Source organism: Mauremys reevesii, linkage group 7, assembly GCF_016161935.1.
Source record: "Mauremys reevesii isolate NIE-2019 linkage group 7, ASM1616193v1, whole genome shotgun sequence".
In the NCBI taxonomy this organism is placed as follows: Eukaryota; Metazoa; Chordata; order Testudines; family Geoemydidae; genus Mauremys; species Mauremys reevesii.
In genome coordinates, this window is record NC_052629.1 from 22,690,654 (window position 1) to 22,708,665 (window position 18,012).

An 18,012-nucleotide genomic window follows, 5' to 3' on the forward strand; every position below is an offset into this window, starting at 1 on the left:
AAACATTTCCCTTTTTTTTATTATGATTGGTATATGGAAAGTATTTTTAACAATGGATGGGGCAGAAACATTAGAACTCAAAATTAAAGATAGCAAAGGGAATAAACTGCAAAAAGGAGTTGCCTGTTTTTCTGTCTGATTAGGATTATCTCATTGAAGAGACAGAGAATTGAAAGAGGATTATGGGGTGGGCAGACCAGCTCTGTTGGGACATTTCAATTACGCAAATAAACACAAGCACAAAACGTCAAGTAAAGAGTTTATAGACCCAATAGAGAGCTCCTTCCTAACACAATAGGTAAAAGAGAAACTGAGAATGGGAGCACTTATTGAGAGAGAAGAAAGATTAGAAAGGGAAAGAGATGAGAAGAATAAAAAACGTTAGGTCAATATGGGAAGAGGGAAAGAAAACTTTATATATGATGAAGTCTTGCATGAGAACACAGGCATTTAAACTTTTAATTAGGGTACATAATTTGAGACAAGTGGCCTAGATCTTTGCTCACCTTTGCAGAGAAATAGCCAGAAGTCTCTCAAAGTGAGCACAGCCTGAGCAAATTAGTGGTACTCGTCACTTTGCTGCACAGTGGTGCAGATACATGTTGGTATTGACATTGAGGACTCTTGACAACTAAATTATTCATATTAAGATCCTTCCAAGCAGAATTTTCTGTCTTCAGATAGCAGATCTCCATTTAGCTAATTGAATCAACCTATCCATCTTCTAAAAGGGTTGGCTTAACTTCACCGTATTTGCTTTCCTTACACTGGTGAAAGGGAAATCAGTTTTCATTTAGAATGACATTAACCTGCTCTGTCTTACAAGAAAAGGTCAGTTATTTTGCAAGGACTTATGGTTTCTCCTTTGCCAAATCATATTTTCCAGATATATTTAGCAGTACAGGAAAACACACTGTAGAAGGAGCTGAGCCAGTGTATACACTGAATGATATTTGCAAATAGCCAAATATAGCCATCACTGTCATTTATCTGCCTTAATCATTCTTTCTGAATCCTGAGCTGTCCTCCACACTGAAACAACTGGACTGCACCTCTCTACTCAGAAATATTTGAGACAGTTCAGACTTGTCTAGCTGGCTCCAGCACTTGCCCCACACCACTCCTGTCTTTGTACCTGTTCCTTTGTCTCCAGGGGTACAAGCAGAGCTGCAACCACACCTTTTAAGGCTGATTTTGGGATATCAGCCGTCTCCCCACTCTCTCCTAAGGGCAAACTCATTCTCTCTATCACTTGTAGGATGAGCAGGTCAAATGGAGAAAGCTGAAGACCAAGAGGGGCTCTCTAGGTATGTTAGGTACTTACCTGGCTCTCATTATTGTAGTATCTGAGTACCTCACATCTTTAATATATTTATCCTCACAACATTCCCGCCAGGTACTATTTCCTGCCATTTAACAGAGAGGGAACTGAGGCACAGAGAGACTAGCCCAGAGTGGAAGCTTGTAGCAGAACAGGAATTTGAATACCTGCCTCCTTAGTCCCAGGCTAGTGCCCTAGCCACTGTAGAAGCAGATCCTTTCAGGAGCCACAGAAAGGGAGCTCTACCATGATTGCTCCCAGCCTGTGGACCCTCACAATGTCAGAGAAAAGGTCCCAGAGTTTGGGACTTCCGCTTCCTCCACATCAGCTGAGTCTCTTCCAGAGACACCTCTACAGGGTTGGAAGGGAGAAGTTTCAAGGTTCCATCCCTGGTTCTGAAGTTGTAATTTGGCGAGGACATTTTCTCTAAGGGTATGTCTACACTACAAGAGTAGTTCGATTTAACTTAGGTCGAATTTGTGGATTCGACCTTATGAATTCGAATTTGTGTATCCACACTAAGGACACTAATTCGACTTTGTGAGTCCACACTAACGGGGCAAGCGTCGACATTGGAAGCGGTGCATTCTGGGCAGCTTTCCCACAGTTCCCGCAGTCCCCGCTGCCCATTGGAATGCTGGGTAGAGCCCCCAATGCCTGCTGGGGGAAAAATGTGTCGAGGGTGGTTTTGGGTAACTGTCGTCATTGAACCGTCAATCACGCCCTCCCTCCCTGAAAGCGCCGGCGGGAAATCTGTTCGCGCCCTTCTCTGGTCGGTTACAGCACAGACGCCACAGCACTGCAAGCATGGAGCCCGCTGCGATCATCGCTGCACTTATGGCCGTTGTCAACTCCTCGCACCTTATCGTCCACCTCTTCCACAGTCAGCTGCTGAGAAATCGGGCGAGGAGGCTCCGGCAGCGCGGTGAGGACATGAAGTGTCAGAGTGGCACAGACCTCTCACAAAGCACGGGATCCCGCGCCGCGGAGATCATGGTGGCAATGGGTCATGTTCATGCTGTGGGACGGCGATTCTGGGCCCGGGAAACAAGCAAGGACTGGTGGGACCACATAGTGCTGCAGGTCTGGGATGAATCACAGTGGCTGCGAAACTTCAGGATGCATAAGGGCACTTTCCTTGAACTGTGTGACTTGCTGGCCCCTGCCCTGAAGCGCCAGGACACCCGGATGCGAGCAGCCCTGACTGTGCAGAAGCGAGTGGCCATAGCCCTCTGGAAACTTGCAACGCCAGACAGCTACCGGTCAGTAGCGAACCACTTTGGCGTGGGCAAATCTACCGTGGGGGTTGCTGTGATGCAAGTAGCCCACACAATCGTTGACCTACTGCTCTCGAAGGTAGTGACCCTGGGAAACGTCCAGGTCATCATAGATGGCTTCGCCGCGATGGGATTCCCAAACTGCGGTGGGGCTATAGATGGCACTCACATCCCTATCCTGGGACCGTCCCACCAGGCCAGCCAGTATATTAACCGAAAGGGCTACTTTTCAATGGTGCTGCAAGCACTGGTGGACCATAGGGGACGTTTTACCAACATCTACGTCGGGTGGCCGGGCAAGGTTCATGACGCGCGTGTTTTCAGGAACTCTGGTCTGTTTAGACGCCTGCAGGAAGGTAGTTTCTTCCCGGACCACAAAATAACTGTTGGGGATGTGGAGATGCCTACAGTGATCCTCGGGGACCCAGCCTACCCGCTAATGCCCTGGCTTATGAAGCCCTATACAGGCGCCCTGGACAGTGACAAGGAGCTCTTCAACTACCGGCTGAGCAAGTGCAGAATGGTGGTGGAGTGTGCTTTCGGACGTCTCAAGGGGAGATGGAGGAGCTTACTGACTCGCTCGGATCTCAGCGAAACCAATATCCCCATTGTTATTGCAGCTTGCTGTGTGCTCCACAATCTCTGTGAGAGCAAGGGGGAGACCTTTATGGCGGGATGGGAGGTTGAGGCAAATCGCCTGGCTGCTGATTACGCTCAGCCAGACACCCGTGCGATTAGAAGAGCCCAGCGGGAAGCGCTGTGCATCCGGGAGGCTTTGAAAGCTAGGTTCCTCAGAGAGCAGGGTAACCTATGACTGTCCAGTCTCTTTACAGAGAAGCTGAACCTGCCCGTTTCACTTACTATTCACTTTTTTCAGCGGTTACATACCCCGTTCCCCAGGTTTCCCCCCTTCCAAAAAACGTTTAAAAATAAATTTATCGGAACATTTTTAATTCACAACGTTTTCTTTACTAACGAATTCGCGTTAAAGGGTTCAAACAGGGACGCAGACTGTGGTGGATACGGTGTGCAGTGATGTACAGACCGCTTCTACACTCGAGGACTGACAGGCTCCTGCTCCTACAGCGGTCTCTGGTGGGAGGACGGTTACCGGAGGGTGTGCAGGAAGGGGTGGGTTTGCAGGAAGGGGTGAGGGGTGTGTGGGAAGGGTGAGTAGGTGTGGGGGGATGATGGCTCTGGCTGGGGCTCAGGGCATCGGAGAGGTTCATGGCTAGGGTGGAAGGGCATGGTAAGGGCAGCCTGCCTTGCCATTTGTGGATGCCAGGCGCTCGGACCCTGGGACAACATACACCTCCCAGACTGACCTGGGGCAGCAGACACCTCACAGAGTGACCCGGGTGTCTAGTGACTGCACTCTGTGTGTGACCTGCTGTTGATCCTGCCCCCATGTCTGTACCCTGTTAATGGTGGCTGTCCTATGCAATTAACAAACCCCTCCCCCCCCTTCACACAAAGTCTTCTGCAAAGAAACATGACGGAAACAGTAATGAACAGCAAACTATTTTTAATACTCAACTACACAGTTGGGGGATGAAACTGGGATTTGGGATCGGGTGAGCCAGGAAGGGAAGCAATTCTCATACTTTAGGGAATGAGAGCTGTTTGGTACATGAGCACTCTGCTGGGGTGGAGTGACAGTTTTCACGGCCCCTAGCACCCCTCCTTCTTGTGATTTTGGGTGAGGGGGGGACAGGACTTTGTGGCGGGGGAGGGCGGTTGCAGATACAGTTCAGGGGGGCTCTCTGCTCCTGCCTGTGGTCCTGCAGAACATCCACAAGGCGCCGGAGCGTGTCCGTATGCTCCTCATTAGTCCAAGCAGCGTTGAGTCGCCTGCTGGTCTTCCTGCCACCACCTGTCCTCCCGTTCGCTGTGTGAGCGCTGCTGCTGAGAGAGGTCTCCTCCACTGGCTCTGCTGGGCCGCCTCGGCTCTGGAGCAGGCCATCAGTTCAGCGAACATCTCGTCCCGAGTCTTTTCTTTCGCCGCCTAATCTGCGCCAGCCTCTGTGAGGGGATGCCGGGCAGTTCGGGAAAGAGCCGCAGCTGTGTGATGGGAAAAAGGAAGTGATTTCCTTGCAAAGATACATGTTTGCGAACACTGAACACAGTCTACTCAGTTTCTGTGAACAAGACCATACAGGGCACCTAATCTGATGTGCTCTCAGGACAAGTTCGAATTTTCGGCATTCGCTTTCATTGCCTGGGGTCTTGCACTGGAGATCGGACAAGCGGGGCAGGACAGCAGAATCCGTGTAGCAGCCAGGCCTGGTAAGCCGTAAACTTTAGGCTGCTTAACAGTTAATGGATAGCAGTGCCCTCCTGCTGCAGGCAATCTGGAAAGCATAAAGTCTGATCCTGTTCCAGCCCCTCGCAGCTGTCCCCGGGAAAGATCCCTGTATGCTTTTCCTCTGCAGCCTCCACCACATGGCTGTTAAACGACGGTCATTGTTATGCAAAGGAAAAGTCAAGCATTCACAATAGTAACATTAAAGTAATTCCCCTAATTAGATGCAGCAGTCGCCGAGCGAGATCACCCTGAGGCGGGTCACTAGGAGAGACAGAGAGTGCATGCTGCGTGAATCCCTGCACAGACCAGGGCCCTATGCTGCCATGCTGGTCGAGGCAATGCTCCCACTATACCTCAGGATGGCCTGGCGCGGAAGAGTGTGCTTCCACGGAGCACCCAATAAGGCACCTCCCCCCAGGAACCTCCTGCGGAGGCTTTTCGAGTACCTCTCCGAGAGCTTCATGGAACTGTCCCAAGAGGATTTCTGTTCGATCCCTATATGCATTGACCTTCTTTTCATATAGTTTTTATTCCTGTTTTTTAAAAAATAAATATTTACATGTTTATAGCACTTACTGACTGATCCTTCCCCTGATTCAGAGTCCGGGTTAATGGCCGGGGAGGGTTGGTAGGGGATCTCTGTGAGGGTGATGAAGAGATCCTGGCTGTCGGGGAAAGCAGTATTGTAAGCGCTGTCGCCTGCCTCGTCCTCCACAAACCCTTCCTCATCTTCCCCATCGGCGAACATCGCCGAGGAACTGCCCGTCGACACTATCCCATCCTCAGAGTCCACGGTCACTGGTGGGGCAGTGGTGGCAGACCCACCGAGAATGGCATGCAGTGCCTCGTAGAAGCGGCATGTCTGGGGCTGGGCTCCGGAGCGTCCGTTTGCCGCTTTGATTTTTTGGTAGCCTTGTCTCAGGTCCTTGATTTTCACGCGGCACTGCGTTGCATCCCGGCTGTATCCTCCGAGTGCCATGGCTTTGGAGACCTTCTCGTAGGTCTTTGCATTCCGTTTTTTGGAGCGCAGCTCCAAAAGCACAGACTCATCGCCCCACACAGCGATCAGATCCAAGACTTCCCGGTCAGTCCATGCTGGGGCCCTCTTTCTACTCTGAGATTGCATGGACTCCTCTGCTGGAGAGCTCTGCATCGCTGCCAGTGCTGCTGAGCTTGCCACGACGTCCACACAGGAAATGAGATTCAAACTGGCCAGACAGGAAAAGGAATTCAAATTTTCCCGGGGCTTTTCCTGTATGGCTGATCAGAACATCTGAGCTCGGACTGCTGTCCAGAGCGTCAACAGAGTGGTGCAGTGTGGGATAGCTCCCGGAGCTACTAAGTTCGATTTGCATCCACACCTAGCCTAATTCGACATAGCCATGTCGAATTTAGCGCTACTCCCCTCGTCGGGGTGGAATACCGAATTCAAACTAAAGAGCCCTCTAGGTCGAATTAAATGGCTTCCTGGTGTGGACGGGTGCGCGGTTAATTCGAATTAACGCTGCTAAATTCGAATTAAAGTCCTAGTGTAGACCAGGCCTTAGAAACTATTCTTCCCAAAAGAAAGAACTGAGCTGTTTTAAGGATGTTGTCCTCCACTTCCTTTCCAGCTATAGTTTGGAAGAGTTAAAGGGGTGAATAGCACAAAAGTGATCAAGATTCCCATTTCCTTTCATGAATTTCATCACCCCTCAAAGAAGAGGAGCTTGGCTTTGGATCATGAAAAACTTGAACAAGAGAAGCAGGAGAGATTCTCCCCCTCTGACATGTTTGAAACCATGGGGAAGAAGGTAGTAGCCACCATCAAGGTCCAGTCAGATAAAGAGGATAAGTAGGCCATATGGCAAAAATAGGCCACTGTTATAGTGAAATAAGAGTGTCAACAACACTGTCCCACTGTTTTAACTAAATCAGTTTAAATCATGCTTTTAGTTAAACATGTGTGACTTTCTTACATAGACATGGACTAAGCTCAAATGTTACTGACATATGAGATTGTTTGCTCTATTCTCAGACCCTCAGATAGGCAAAAAAGACCAAGATAAAATTTGAGACAACAGTTCAGATAAGGGAGATTATTGACAGGAAGTCTCTAAACCATAATTGGAGGACATCAGTAACTCAGCCAGAGGTTATGGGTCTATTACAGGCATGGATGAGTGAGGTTCTGTGGCCTGCAATTATGGCAGAAGGTCAGACTAGATCAGGGGTTCTCAAACTTCATTGCATCGCGGCCCCCTTTGACAACAAAAATTACTACATGAACCCAGGATGGGGGACCAAAGCCTGAGCCTGCCTGAGCCCTGCCAAAGCCAGAGCCCCACCACCTCGGGGGGGGGGGGGCTCCAAAGCCCAAGGGCTCCAGCCTGTAACCTGTGCCCCACCACCCAGGGCTGAAGCCCTTGGGCTTGGGCTTCAACCCTAGGTGGTAGAGCACAGATTTTGGCTTCCACCCCAGCAAGTCTAATGCCACCCCTGGCAACCTCATTAAAATGGGGTCACAACCCACTTTGGGGTCCCAACCCACAGTTTGAGAACCACTGGACTAGATGATTACGATGGCCCCTTCTGACCTTAAAGTCTATGAGTCTAAGAACAAGATAGTCCTCTGCAGCTGAGGCCTGACCTGACAGGAGTAATTAACACCTGGAAGGAGGCCTCATTCCTTGAAAGAAAGAATTAGGGAGATCCTACTATGGTGGCACCCACCTCTCACGAGCACACGCTGGTTGAGTGCATGTGTCTGCAGTCTCTCAATTTGTGGTGACCCTTATTGGTAGGTTTCTCAGATAGGTTTTCAGTGACTCAGCTTCTGGCCAAGTTTAACACACTGTCTGTATGTGAAACAGAACAAACCTCTTCTGGGGTATAGAGTCTTTAGCATGTCCCAGCCCTGCTATGGGGCTGTACCCCCAGGGCTTCCTCCCTGGAGACACTGTCTTCCTGCAGCCTAACCTGGGCTCAGTCCTTACTCGGCCCCAGCAGCCAGCCAGGAGCTATCTCTTGCTCCCCCAGTCCCTGCCAACACTGAGCTGTCCGTGGTCCTGCAGCTCTTTCAGCCAGCCAGCCAGGAACACCGTTGTCTCTTCTCCAGCTCCAGGCAGCAACTGACGACTCCAGCCCTACAGCTCTTTTTATGTGAGCCCGCTGGGCCCTGATTGGCTGCTCCCTGCAGCCTCCCTCATTGGCTACTTCCCCACAACCACTTGAGGCTGCTTGGAGGCCTTCTCTTCTGCTCCTCTCTGGGACGGGGTGTGGAAGGACCCTGAGACCTCCCTCAGGGAGCCCCTGGGCCTAGTTCACCCCATCACAGAGGTAAATAGATCATGAGGTTGAAAAAGACAGAATGTCTGAGCAAGCTAAGAGGGAGAGCTCCCAGGGAACCATTTACTTTGAAGAATAACAATGGACAAGATAAGTTAGGAATGTAGAGATCAGCTAAGGAATAGGTCTAATGTGGACAATGCATAGACAGAGCATGCTGTATAAGTAGGGCCCTACGAAATTCGCAGTCCATTTTGGTCAATTTCACACTCATAGGATTTTAAAAATCATAAATTTCATTATTTCAGCTATTTAAATCTGAAATGTCAGTGTTGTCATTGTAGGGGTCTTGATCCAAAAAGAAGTTGGGGAGGTTGCGATACTGCTGTCCTTACTTCTGCGCTGCTGCTACTGGCAGTGGTGCTGCCTGCAGAGTTGGGCAGCTGGAGAGTAGCAGCTGCTGGCTGGGAGCCCAACTCTAAAGGCAGAGCCACTGCCAGCAGCAGCAGCAGCAGCGCAGAAGTAAGTGTGGCATGGTATGGTATTGCCACCCTTACTTCTGTGCTGCTGCTGGCAGGGTGCTGCCTTCAGAGCTGGGCGCCCACCCAACAGCTGCCATTCTCTGACCACCCAGCTCTGAAGGCAGTGCAGAAGTAAGGGTGGCAATACTGCAATCAGGGGCGTCTCTATGTTTTTTGCCGCCCCAAGCACGGCAGTCAGGCGGCCTTTGGCAGCGTTTCTGTGGGAGGTCCGCTGGTCACGCGGATTCTCGGCGACAGTTCTGCGGGTGATCTGCCAGTCCCGCACCTTTGTCGTACCCACCGCACCTCCGCAGAAACACCACTGAAGGCTCCCTGACTGCTGCCCTCACAACGACCAGCACGTCGCCCTCCCCACACACCCGGCTTGCTGCCCCAGGCTCACGCTTGCTGCGCTGGTGCCTGGAACCATCCCTGACTGCAATCCCCCTAAAATAACCTTGTGACCCCGTGCAACTCCTTTTTGGGCCAGGACCCCCAATTTGAGAAACATTGGTGTCCCCCATGAAATCTGTATAGTTTTTTCTGGATAAGCTGAGTGGAAAAGGTCTTGAGGGAATCCCTACATCCTGGAAGACACAGGTTTTAAGGAGAGATGTGTAGGTTATGGAACTGAAGGAAGTATGCCAATGTATCAGTCTGGGGCTATTGTGTATATCTAAACACCCTGGATGCATTCAATTTTGAGGGTTTGGGGGAAAGAGGACTAATTTAACATCTAAGACAGTGGATGGATGGAAGAAACTTTCTGAAAGAAAAAATTATTTGCATGAAACTGAGCTTAACTATGCTTCATGATGGCAACTAGGCTGTCTTAGTGCATTTGTTGCTAGCATCGAGGATTTCAGGCTATTTTTTTTACTGTAATTTCATTTTAAAAGTATACATTAAATAAAACAATACATGTGTGACTGCTGGAGTGAGGAAAAGACAATATGTTTAACAACCAGTTCTGCATCCCTGACTTTTGATTTTTAAGTGTTCTTTAGTTTATAACAGATTTTTTACTATGATGGAAGTTGTTGAATATCAGAGTATAGTCACAAAAGGCCAGGAATAACTCCAAACACTGAACAAAAAATTAAAAATTGCCAGACTACATGCTCTAGTTCATAAAAACCTGTGCAGGAAAAGGGAAATCCATGATTTTCCTCAGTACAATACTGATTAAATCTAAAACATGTATCTTATCATTGCAATATTACATTCTACATCTAGGGAAATGTCTTACTTATCACAAGATCAACAGCTCAATAAGAAGTGCTTTTCTTTACAGTGTAACCTGCTGTGCTGTAATAATGTGTGTTTCTGCTCAGGCTATGTGACACATCATGGTGAAACCATCACATTTTTATGTTTTTGTCCTAATGCAGATCAGTCCACTGAGACCACAAAGACCAAAGAGCCAAGTTATCAATGTCATTGCAAGTGAAAGACGTTTTTCTGTCTCTCCGTCATCTCCAGCTTCTCAGTCAACACCACCTCCAATCACTCCAAGGACCAAACTTCCTTTCAATTTACAGTCCAGTAAGTTTTTTTTTTTAATGAAACTTTGTTTTCCTAAAATATTTTGTGCAGAATGAATTACAGTTCAGCCCCCTTACTCTGAAATGTTTCAGAATCAACTGAATCACTTAGGTCAGAGATAATCCAATGTGTACGTTCACATCATCAGGTATAAGTGCATTTTTGGGAGTTAGCAGAGATATGGTTGTTTAAGCTATATTATTACAGATGATGATTTCTATGACCTGATCACTTGATCATGTTTACATTTCTTACACGTGTTTTAATATCAGAATTAATTTAAAATAATGGGAATATTGTTAACTGACTCTCTCTCTCATGACTGTATTTGTCACGTCTCTTTATAGATTTGGTGTAAAAAGTTCAGTGACTGGAGTTTTGGTTACTTTCATTTAATACCATCCTCTCTACCTCTCTATACATAGGAAAAATACCGCTTTTTTTTTTTTAACACACACAGGCAGGCCTTAATCCTGCAAAGCATTTCAGGTGATTTATAAGTGTTATCGTCAAATATTTCATCAACATCTGTTCCCAAAGATTCTCGCCAGCATGCTCCGAGTTCTCTCTCTGAGTTTTACTGCTACTGACCATAAGATGTAGGTTGCAGATACATGCTATAGTAAGGAATTTACTCCTTAGGCCTGTGCTATGGTACACCTGTTGTCTTTGTCAAGTGACAAAAACTATTTTTGACTTTTTACTAAAACAAGAAAAATTGCTTAAAGAAGTAAGTTTTCTGCTCCTTTTCACAAAGTCATTTTTTAAAATATCGTTGTTTTATATGTGCCTAAAGATTCATGCTGTGCTGGCTTCTGTAGAGTACAAAGGTTGAAGGAACAGTCTCCAGCTACTGTAGTTAGTACCTGAGATGGACTTTCCTTTTGTGTGTAGACATAGAATAGCTTGTCTTTTCCCTGCATCTCTCAGTGAATTCTTCTGTAAACTTTCATACACTGGCTTCAGTCTTCAAGAACTCCTGTTATATAACTGGATGGAGTATAACTCCCATTTTGTGTACAAAGTTAGCTTCCACAAATTGCCTTGCAAAGTGTCCTGTTGTTGACACTTAGCTAAAAATCTCACTGGGCACTAAACTAGTAAAGAAACATTTAGAAAATAAGTCATTTTTTATGCAAGTGACTAACTTCTGTTACAGAGAGCAAGAATTACAGATCTGGGAAGTTCACGTTTGCTTTATTTATTTCCTTTGATATTTCAAAGTGCTTTGTTTTTAAATAAGCAAAACTTATTGGAAAGAATGTTGACACACAGCAAATTTATAAACCATAATCCAAGACATCTGTATTCCACATAACTGTATCAACAGAATTCACTGTGTGTAGCAAAAATGTGTTATAGAATCTGGGGGAGAGGGAGACTTGTTTGTTTGGGTTTTTTAATTGTTTCTAGACCTCCTGGTTGGAAAGATAACCTCAAAAAGGTGAACCAAGTGTAAATCAAATGTTGCCTTCCTGATTTTCTAGCCTGAAACAATAATTCTGACAGGTATAAATTTTTGAAATCCAAAAATGACAATCTAGCATATTGAAAACTGAACATTTGGAAACATAACATAATCTGAATTACATTTCACAGTGGCTACTATGCTAATTATATATTCATTTTCATATTTAATGCAAACCTCCATTTTAAAAATGTATCTGAAGCTATCACATAGTTTTGAGAATGTTTCTACCAGATTGCTGCAGGCTCTAGGACCTTGCTCCATTATTTAGGTCCAGCTTGCTACAGAGTACACAGAGCCTTGACCTTAATCATTCAAAGAATTATAGCTCTAACATTTTTAAATAATTCCTGGACAATAATTTTTGTGAAGCAAGCTGGCTAAAAAAGAGTTAATCTTATATTGAGCTATGAGAATAGTGCTTGCTTCTTGACTATCTAGGAGAATTAAAACTACAGATTGATAATCTGCTCCACAGAATCAAAGAAGATGGAGATGAAAAAGACTGAAGTCATCTAGTTGATCCCTGCCAGTTGAGAATTGTTCCTAATGGCATATAGTAAATAAAGTTAAGGGATACACAGACAACATTGGATGATTGTCATCTCTGATAAAGTACCCTGCACAGTTGTAGCAAAAAGAAATTATTAGACTTATTTACACTTAAATGTTCAGAAATCAAGATGAATTCAGGCTTTTGGGTTCCAAGAGGAGCTTGGTAGGGGGTACATTGTCTGCAGGATATCACAAGTATATACAATATTGAGGCAAACAGTTCCTCCCCAAATCATAGCAGTGAAATTATGTGGTTTTGTTTAAATAACTTTTTGCTGCAGTAAGGTGACTTTTGGACACACTTGTGACTGCCCATTCAGACCATATACTTATTTTATATATGTTAATGGTCTGCTAAGTGAAGTGCTGGACTTGGTCCATGGCTAAATTTGAACTTTGATTTTAAATGAAAAATAGAGTGTGTTACAAATACTGTATATATCAAAGTCCTTCACTTTGGGACGTATCCTGCTGCTTCTCTGTAAGTGTGCAGTGCTATCTGGCAATGGAACAGGTGGGTCCAGGCTTTGGGGAGGCCAGGTAAGAGGTGCATACCCCCAACACAGTGGTAACTCAGGTGCTACAGGGGGACAGAGTTATTTGGAAGAGGAGCATGGATGTGGTTGGAATAAAATATACTATAATGCAGTTCCAGCCATGGTTGGGGGCCACTAGGAATTGTCAAGGCTAGTCCATCTATTAAAATGAAGTAGTCTCCACAGCGCATCTCCTCTGCTGCTCCTTTGTCTGAGGAAGTGATTCCTTTTCTGCCTCTTCCATGGATCTCCCCAGTGCCTATCTGAGATTTACAGGCTGAGCCTGGACAAATAGATTTGGCTCTAAAGAAACAGAGAGCCAGGTCTTCTCATACTCTTAGCAAATACACTAAAATGCGTTACCAAAAATTCCTGTATAATTTCCTTTGACCAGAAATTAAAATCAAATGAATTAAGAGTTTGAAATACAATTACAGCTACTAAAAATAATGTAAACATCAAAGGCATCTATTTTACTGAGGGCTACATGTGTGCTCTGTTTACTCAAAAGTTTCATTTTCTAATCAAAGTCAATTTGGTATTTAATAGAAAATTTGATCATTTTCCTCACCTTTTAAGAATTAGCTCTTCTATGACAGCACTGAAATTATAAACCAGGCTATTTTTATGTTAATCTAAGTAAAAATATGTGTGTGCTTCATTAAGCAAAGTGTTTTTTAAACTTAAATTGTATGAATATGTTAGTTCTGTCTCCCTAACTCAGGGATTACAGTTGTGTACATTTACATTTTACAAGTAAAATTCTGCTCTCAGTTACAATGGTTGAGTTCTGTTATAGTCACTGGAATTTCACCTTTCTAACTGACATCAACATTTTGACCTTTTATCTTCTTGATAGTTTTAAGTGGTTTATCCACAATAGCATACAATGATTTAATATTTAATACGTACTATACTATCATTTAATATACCTAGGGGAAGTCTTCAGTACACTTATATTTCTCTATTAAAGAGGCCTAAATCTCCCACTTTAAGATGTTTATTTAGACATAATAAAATACTCTTTAACTCTCTCTGGAATGATACGATTAAATGTGAAGGCGTTTAAATGTTTCTCTCAAAAAGTACAGTTAGGGTAAAGCCTACGGGTTAACCTAGGGTTAAACATGTGCATGTAGCTAGTCTAAATATGGAAAAACATCAACCAAAGAAAAAACAGACACTTATCAAAACTGCATACACACACAAATCTTACTTCTGCCAAGGTTCTCCAAATGTTCCATTAAATCACTGTGAAGTATCATTTTATTTAATGTATTACTATTGTATTGTATTAAATTTTGTTGTTAAGAAGACACATGGCTTATGAATGTTATGAAACTTGATTTTTACCACGAAGAGACAGTCTTTCCCGTCAGGAGCTTAAATTTCTAAATAGACACATAAAACGTGGGCAATGTGAGAAGCCTGTTTGAAGCTTTTTTTTTTAATGTTTTTTTTGTAATGCTATATTCTGATGATGTGTTTAAGAATAAGTGGGTTTTGAGGGGTCTGTAAGAAGAGGTGGTGGGGTGCCTGCTACTTTTGGATCTGGAAGGGAGTTCCAAGTGTAGGCAACAGAATGAAAGGAAGGATGAGAATGAGAGAAAAGGAAACAATGGGAGAAGTGAGGCAGGATTCATTGAGGAGGAAGTAGACAGAAATGAGATCAGTGAAGCAGGCAGCCATAGAACTGCTCAGGTCCTTGAAGGAAATGACAAGTTTCGAGCTGAAGAGGCCATTGGAAGAATTTGAAAGTGATGGATGAGGGATGTTCTTTTAGCTGATGTAGTCTGAATGGACTAAATAGAGATGAAATGACAAAGAGATTTCAGTGATAAATCAATACAACTGTCTTGAAGGTAAAGTTGTACTAGTGAAGAAAATAGAAAGGTAGGAAAACCAGAAAAAACACACAATATAAGATATTGCCAAATACTCTGCATTAAAAAAGAATCAGTGTTAACAAATCCTCCATCTACTCAAAAAAAATCCACCTTTAAGTGACAATGGTTTCCCCAATTTATAAACAAAATGATGTATTATACGAAGGGCCTTATCAGTGCTCATTCTTCCGGCAGAGCTCTCGCTTAAACCAGTGGAAGATTTGCCTGTGGAAGAATGGCTGAATATGTTCCTGTGGGTGAAATTTACCCCTGTGAGGAGGACCAGCACAAGACCTATACACCACTTAGGTCTTCAAAACAAGACTTAATTAGAAATTAAGTGGTTCATAGGCCTAGTTCTGATCTTCTTCACTGGGCTAAGTTTCACCCTGTTAATGATTGTTCCCCACCTTCTGTGAGTAAATTAAAAAAAAGAAAATGGGTTGTACATTCTCTTGGTTTATAATGTTAGTTATGTAAACAACTAATGACATAATATGATATAATATGATATAATATAATATAATATAATATAATATAATATAATATAATATAATATAATATTGCCAGAAACTGGGAATGGGAATTACCTGTTCTGTTCATTCCCTCTGAGGCAGCTGGCATTGGCCACTGTCGGGAGACAGGAGACTGGGCTAGATGGACATTTGGTCTGACCCAGTATGGCCATTCTTATGGTGCTCTGGATTTTGAAAATTTTCAATAGATATTTGTGGTTAATTATGGATTTCTTTAGTGCATTTAATTTTTAAAAGTCTAAATTTCTAAAAGTAGAAAAGTAAATAAAGCTCCGCTCTGTTATATTCTGTGTATACCTTGGAAAATTACTCACATCACATTTTCAATACTGTACAATGCATATACACAGAGGTTACAGCTGATACAATTTTATTTGTTTTAAATGATCTGTGAATATCAGCGAGTGAAATCTGAGACAAGTGACAATGTTGTACAATTTCCGTTTTTATTAAACAGTGAGAGACCTTGTCAGTGTTGATACAGACTGTACACTTAAAAGTTGACCTAGCCTGACATAGTGATCCTTAGTTTCATGATTCCAGCAGTTTCTTTTTTTAATTTAAAAGCTATTGTTCCATGAGCAGCAAATAATTATACAGTCTGTGAAATGAAGAGTGGGTAAATGGATGCATGGGCACTATCTCTACCATAGTATTAATGCCTGAAGGAACTTTCTTCATCTGAAGATTGATTTAAATGATCCAGAGACTTAAATGTTAATTTTACAGATCTGGAGCTGAATGGTATCTCTAGTTTGGAAATGGCAGACATTCCTCCTCCTCTGCCTCTCAAAGGTAACATGGCAGATTATGGAAATCTCATGGAAAATCAAGAATTGATTAGCCCTACAACACCCCCCGCTGCACATCAAAGGGTAAGTCTTAGAGGTACAAATGATTTTCTGCTAGTTTATTTGCAACATTATACTGGTGAAAAACATGAAGTTCTATGTAATGCTGATAGCAGACGTACGCATCCAAATGATTTCTACTGCTACAGAACAGTGTCTTAATCAGGGCATGAAGAAATGTGGTAGCTCATTCTAAATGACTTGTAAGTAAAGTTAGATTCATTCTGGTGGAGAAAACTAAATATAAAGCAAAACACTGTTAAATATGTTAGCAAGGGAGCTTAAAGTGACAGGATGTAGTTGCAGCAGCAAATTAGTTTTTATACTCTTATACAATTCTGTTTCAGGAGAGGAAATAAAGTATGTTTCTGACAGCTTTACATGTTTTAGTTCTATGTCATTTCCTATATAGGCAAGCACAGTTACCCCTCAAAGGAGCAGATCCCTGAAACATTTTTCATCATGAACATATTTTTCAGATTCAGGCAGAGGCAGATACTTTTTCAGCTTTCTTATTTCCCGAAAGCCACTATAATATATTGCAGGTATTAAAAATAATTTGATTTTCAAAAAATCTTCAGCACTTTTGGAGAAGGCTATCATTTGGGCTTTGAAATATGTACCTTTTTAGAAAAGAGAGATACAGTCATATGCAGGAATGTTCCCCTGTGCAAATTCCTAGTAAGAATGATAATTTTTCAGTTAGCTTATCAGAGATATGCACAGATTTGTCTGAACTAACAAAATTATTCTGAAATGTATCCTTCAAATAATTTGTTTTAAAAAAAGTTAATGGAAAGTTGATCAAGTCTGGAAGAAAAGTTAGGTGGAAATTTCCCCATTTTTAATGGTGAAGAATATGGTTTACAGAGACACTACAGGCCAGATTTTTCAGATGGACTGAGCAACTGGAGTTGTACATACCCTCCACTTCTGAAAATCAGGCCCTGAGTGACTTGCCAAAGATCGTGCATGAAGTCTGTGGTAATTCTGGAAATAGAACCCAGATTTTCTGATTCCTTGTCTTGTGCCTCAACTGCAAAGCTAATTTAATATGATCATCAGTTCTGTGGACAAGTGCTAGTGAATTTATTCAAGTACAAACAGGAAAGAAACATGCATAATAGCTAAAGCACAGGTCTGAGAGTCAGAAGGGTTCTATTCTGAGACTTTGCCACTGACTTGCTGAGTGATCTTGGACAATTCACTTAACTTTTGTGCTTCAGTTTCCTTATTTTTAAAATGAAGATCATAATACCATGCTTTATTGGGACTTTGTGAGGTTTTACACATTTTTACAGTCCTCCAGAATGTTTTCTCTCTTTTACTCTACTTGCCAAAATGTCCTGATCCCTAACAACCAGTTTCTGAGGGATTTGAACACAACCTGAAAAGTTAATCAAAAATAAGTTCTAAATCCTTAGATAATAAGCTCCTGCAATTTTATAAGACAACAATTGAGTGCTTGGCTCTTTATCTAGACTTCATAAACTCTTCAAGAGCAGAAAATCTGGGTGAATGAACAGTGACAAAGTCTGTGAGGTAGATTTGAAAACAGATTTGACACAAAGCTGGAGGGATTATATTTCATATAATTTAAGAAAGGCTTCCAATTTTATAGCAATGATTGCATTTATTTCACTTTGTACTTGAACCCCAGTAAGATTATCAAAAGCAAAATGTGAAGACTGGTGCAGGGCATGAAAAAGATGAGCAGATATGCTCTCATAACTTTTATGACTGACCCCCCACAGTTTATGTTTGCAGGCTATGGTATTTCATAAATGAAATAACTAACATTCTTGATTCTGATTAGTTTTAACTTATCTATTCTTAGCATCAATAAGGACAAACCATTGAAAAGTTCTGTAGATAATCTTATCCCAATTGCTTTAAAAATGATATTACAGAATGGGAAAGATCTCACTGTGTTAAAATTAAGTA

General features: G+C 43.2%; 1 protein-coding gene across 2 annotated transcripts in view; it reads left to right on the top strand.

The window, feature by feature from the left end:
* Positions 1 to 18,012, top strand: part of DOCK1 (dedicator of cytokinesis 1) — a 521,945-nt gene that overhangs the window by 492,865 nt on the left and 11,068 nt on the right. For both annotated transcript variants that reach the window (XM_039480741.1, XM_039480742.1), the window contains exons 50-51: positions 10,083 to 10,236; positions 15,947 to 16,092. In XM_039480741.1, coding sequence (XP_039336675.1) covers positions 10,083 to 10,236; positions 15,947 to 16,092 — 300 coding nt within the window. The remainder of the gene's footprint in view (positions 1 to 10,082; positions 10,237 to 15,946; positions 16,093 to 18,012) is intronic.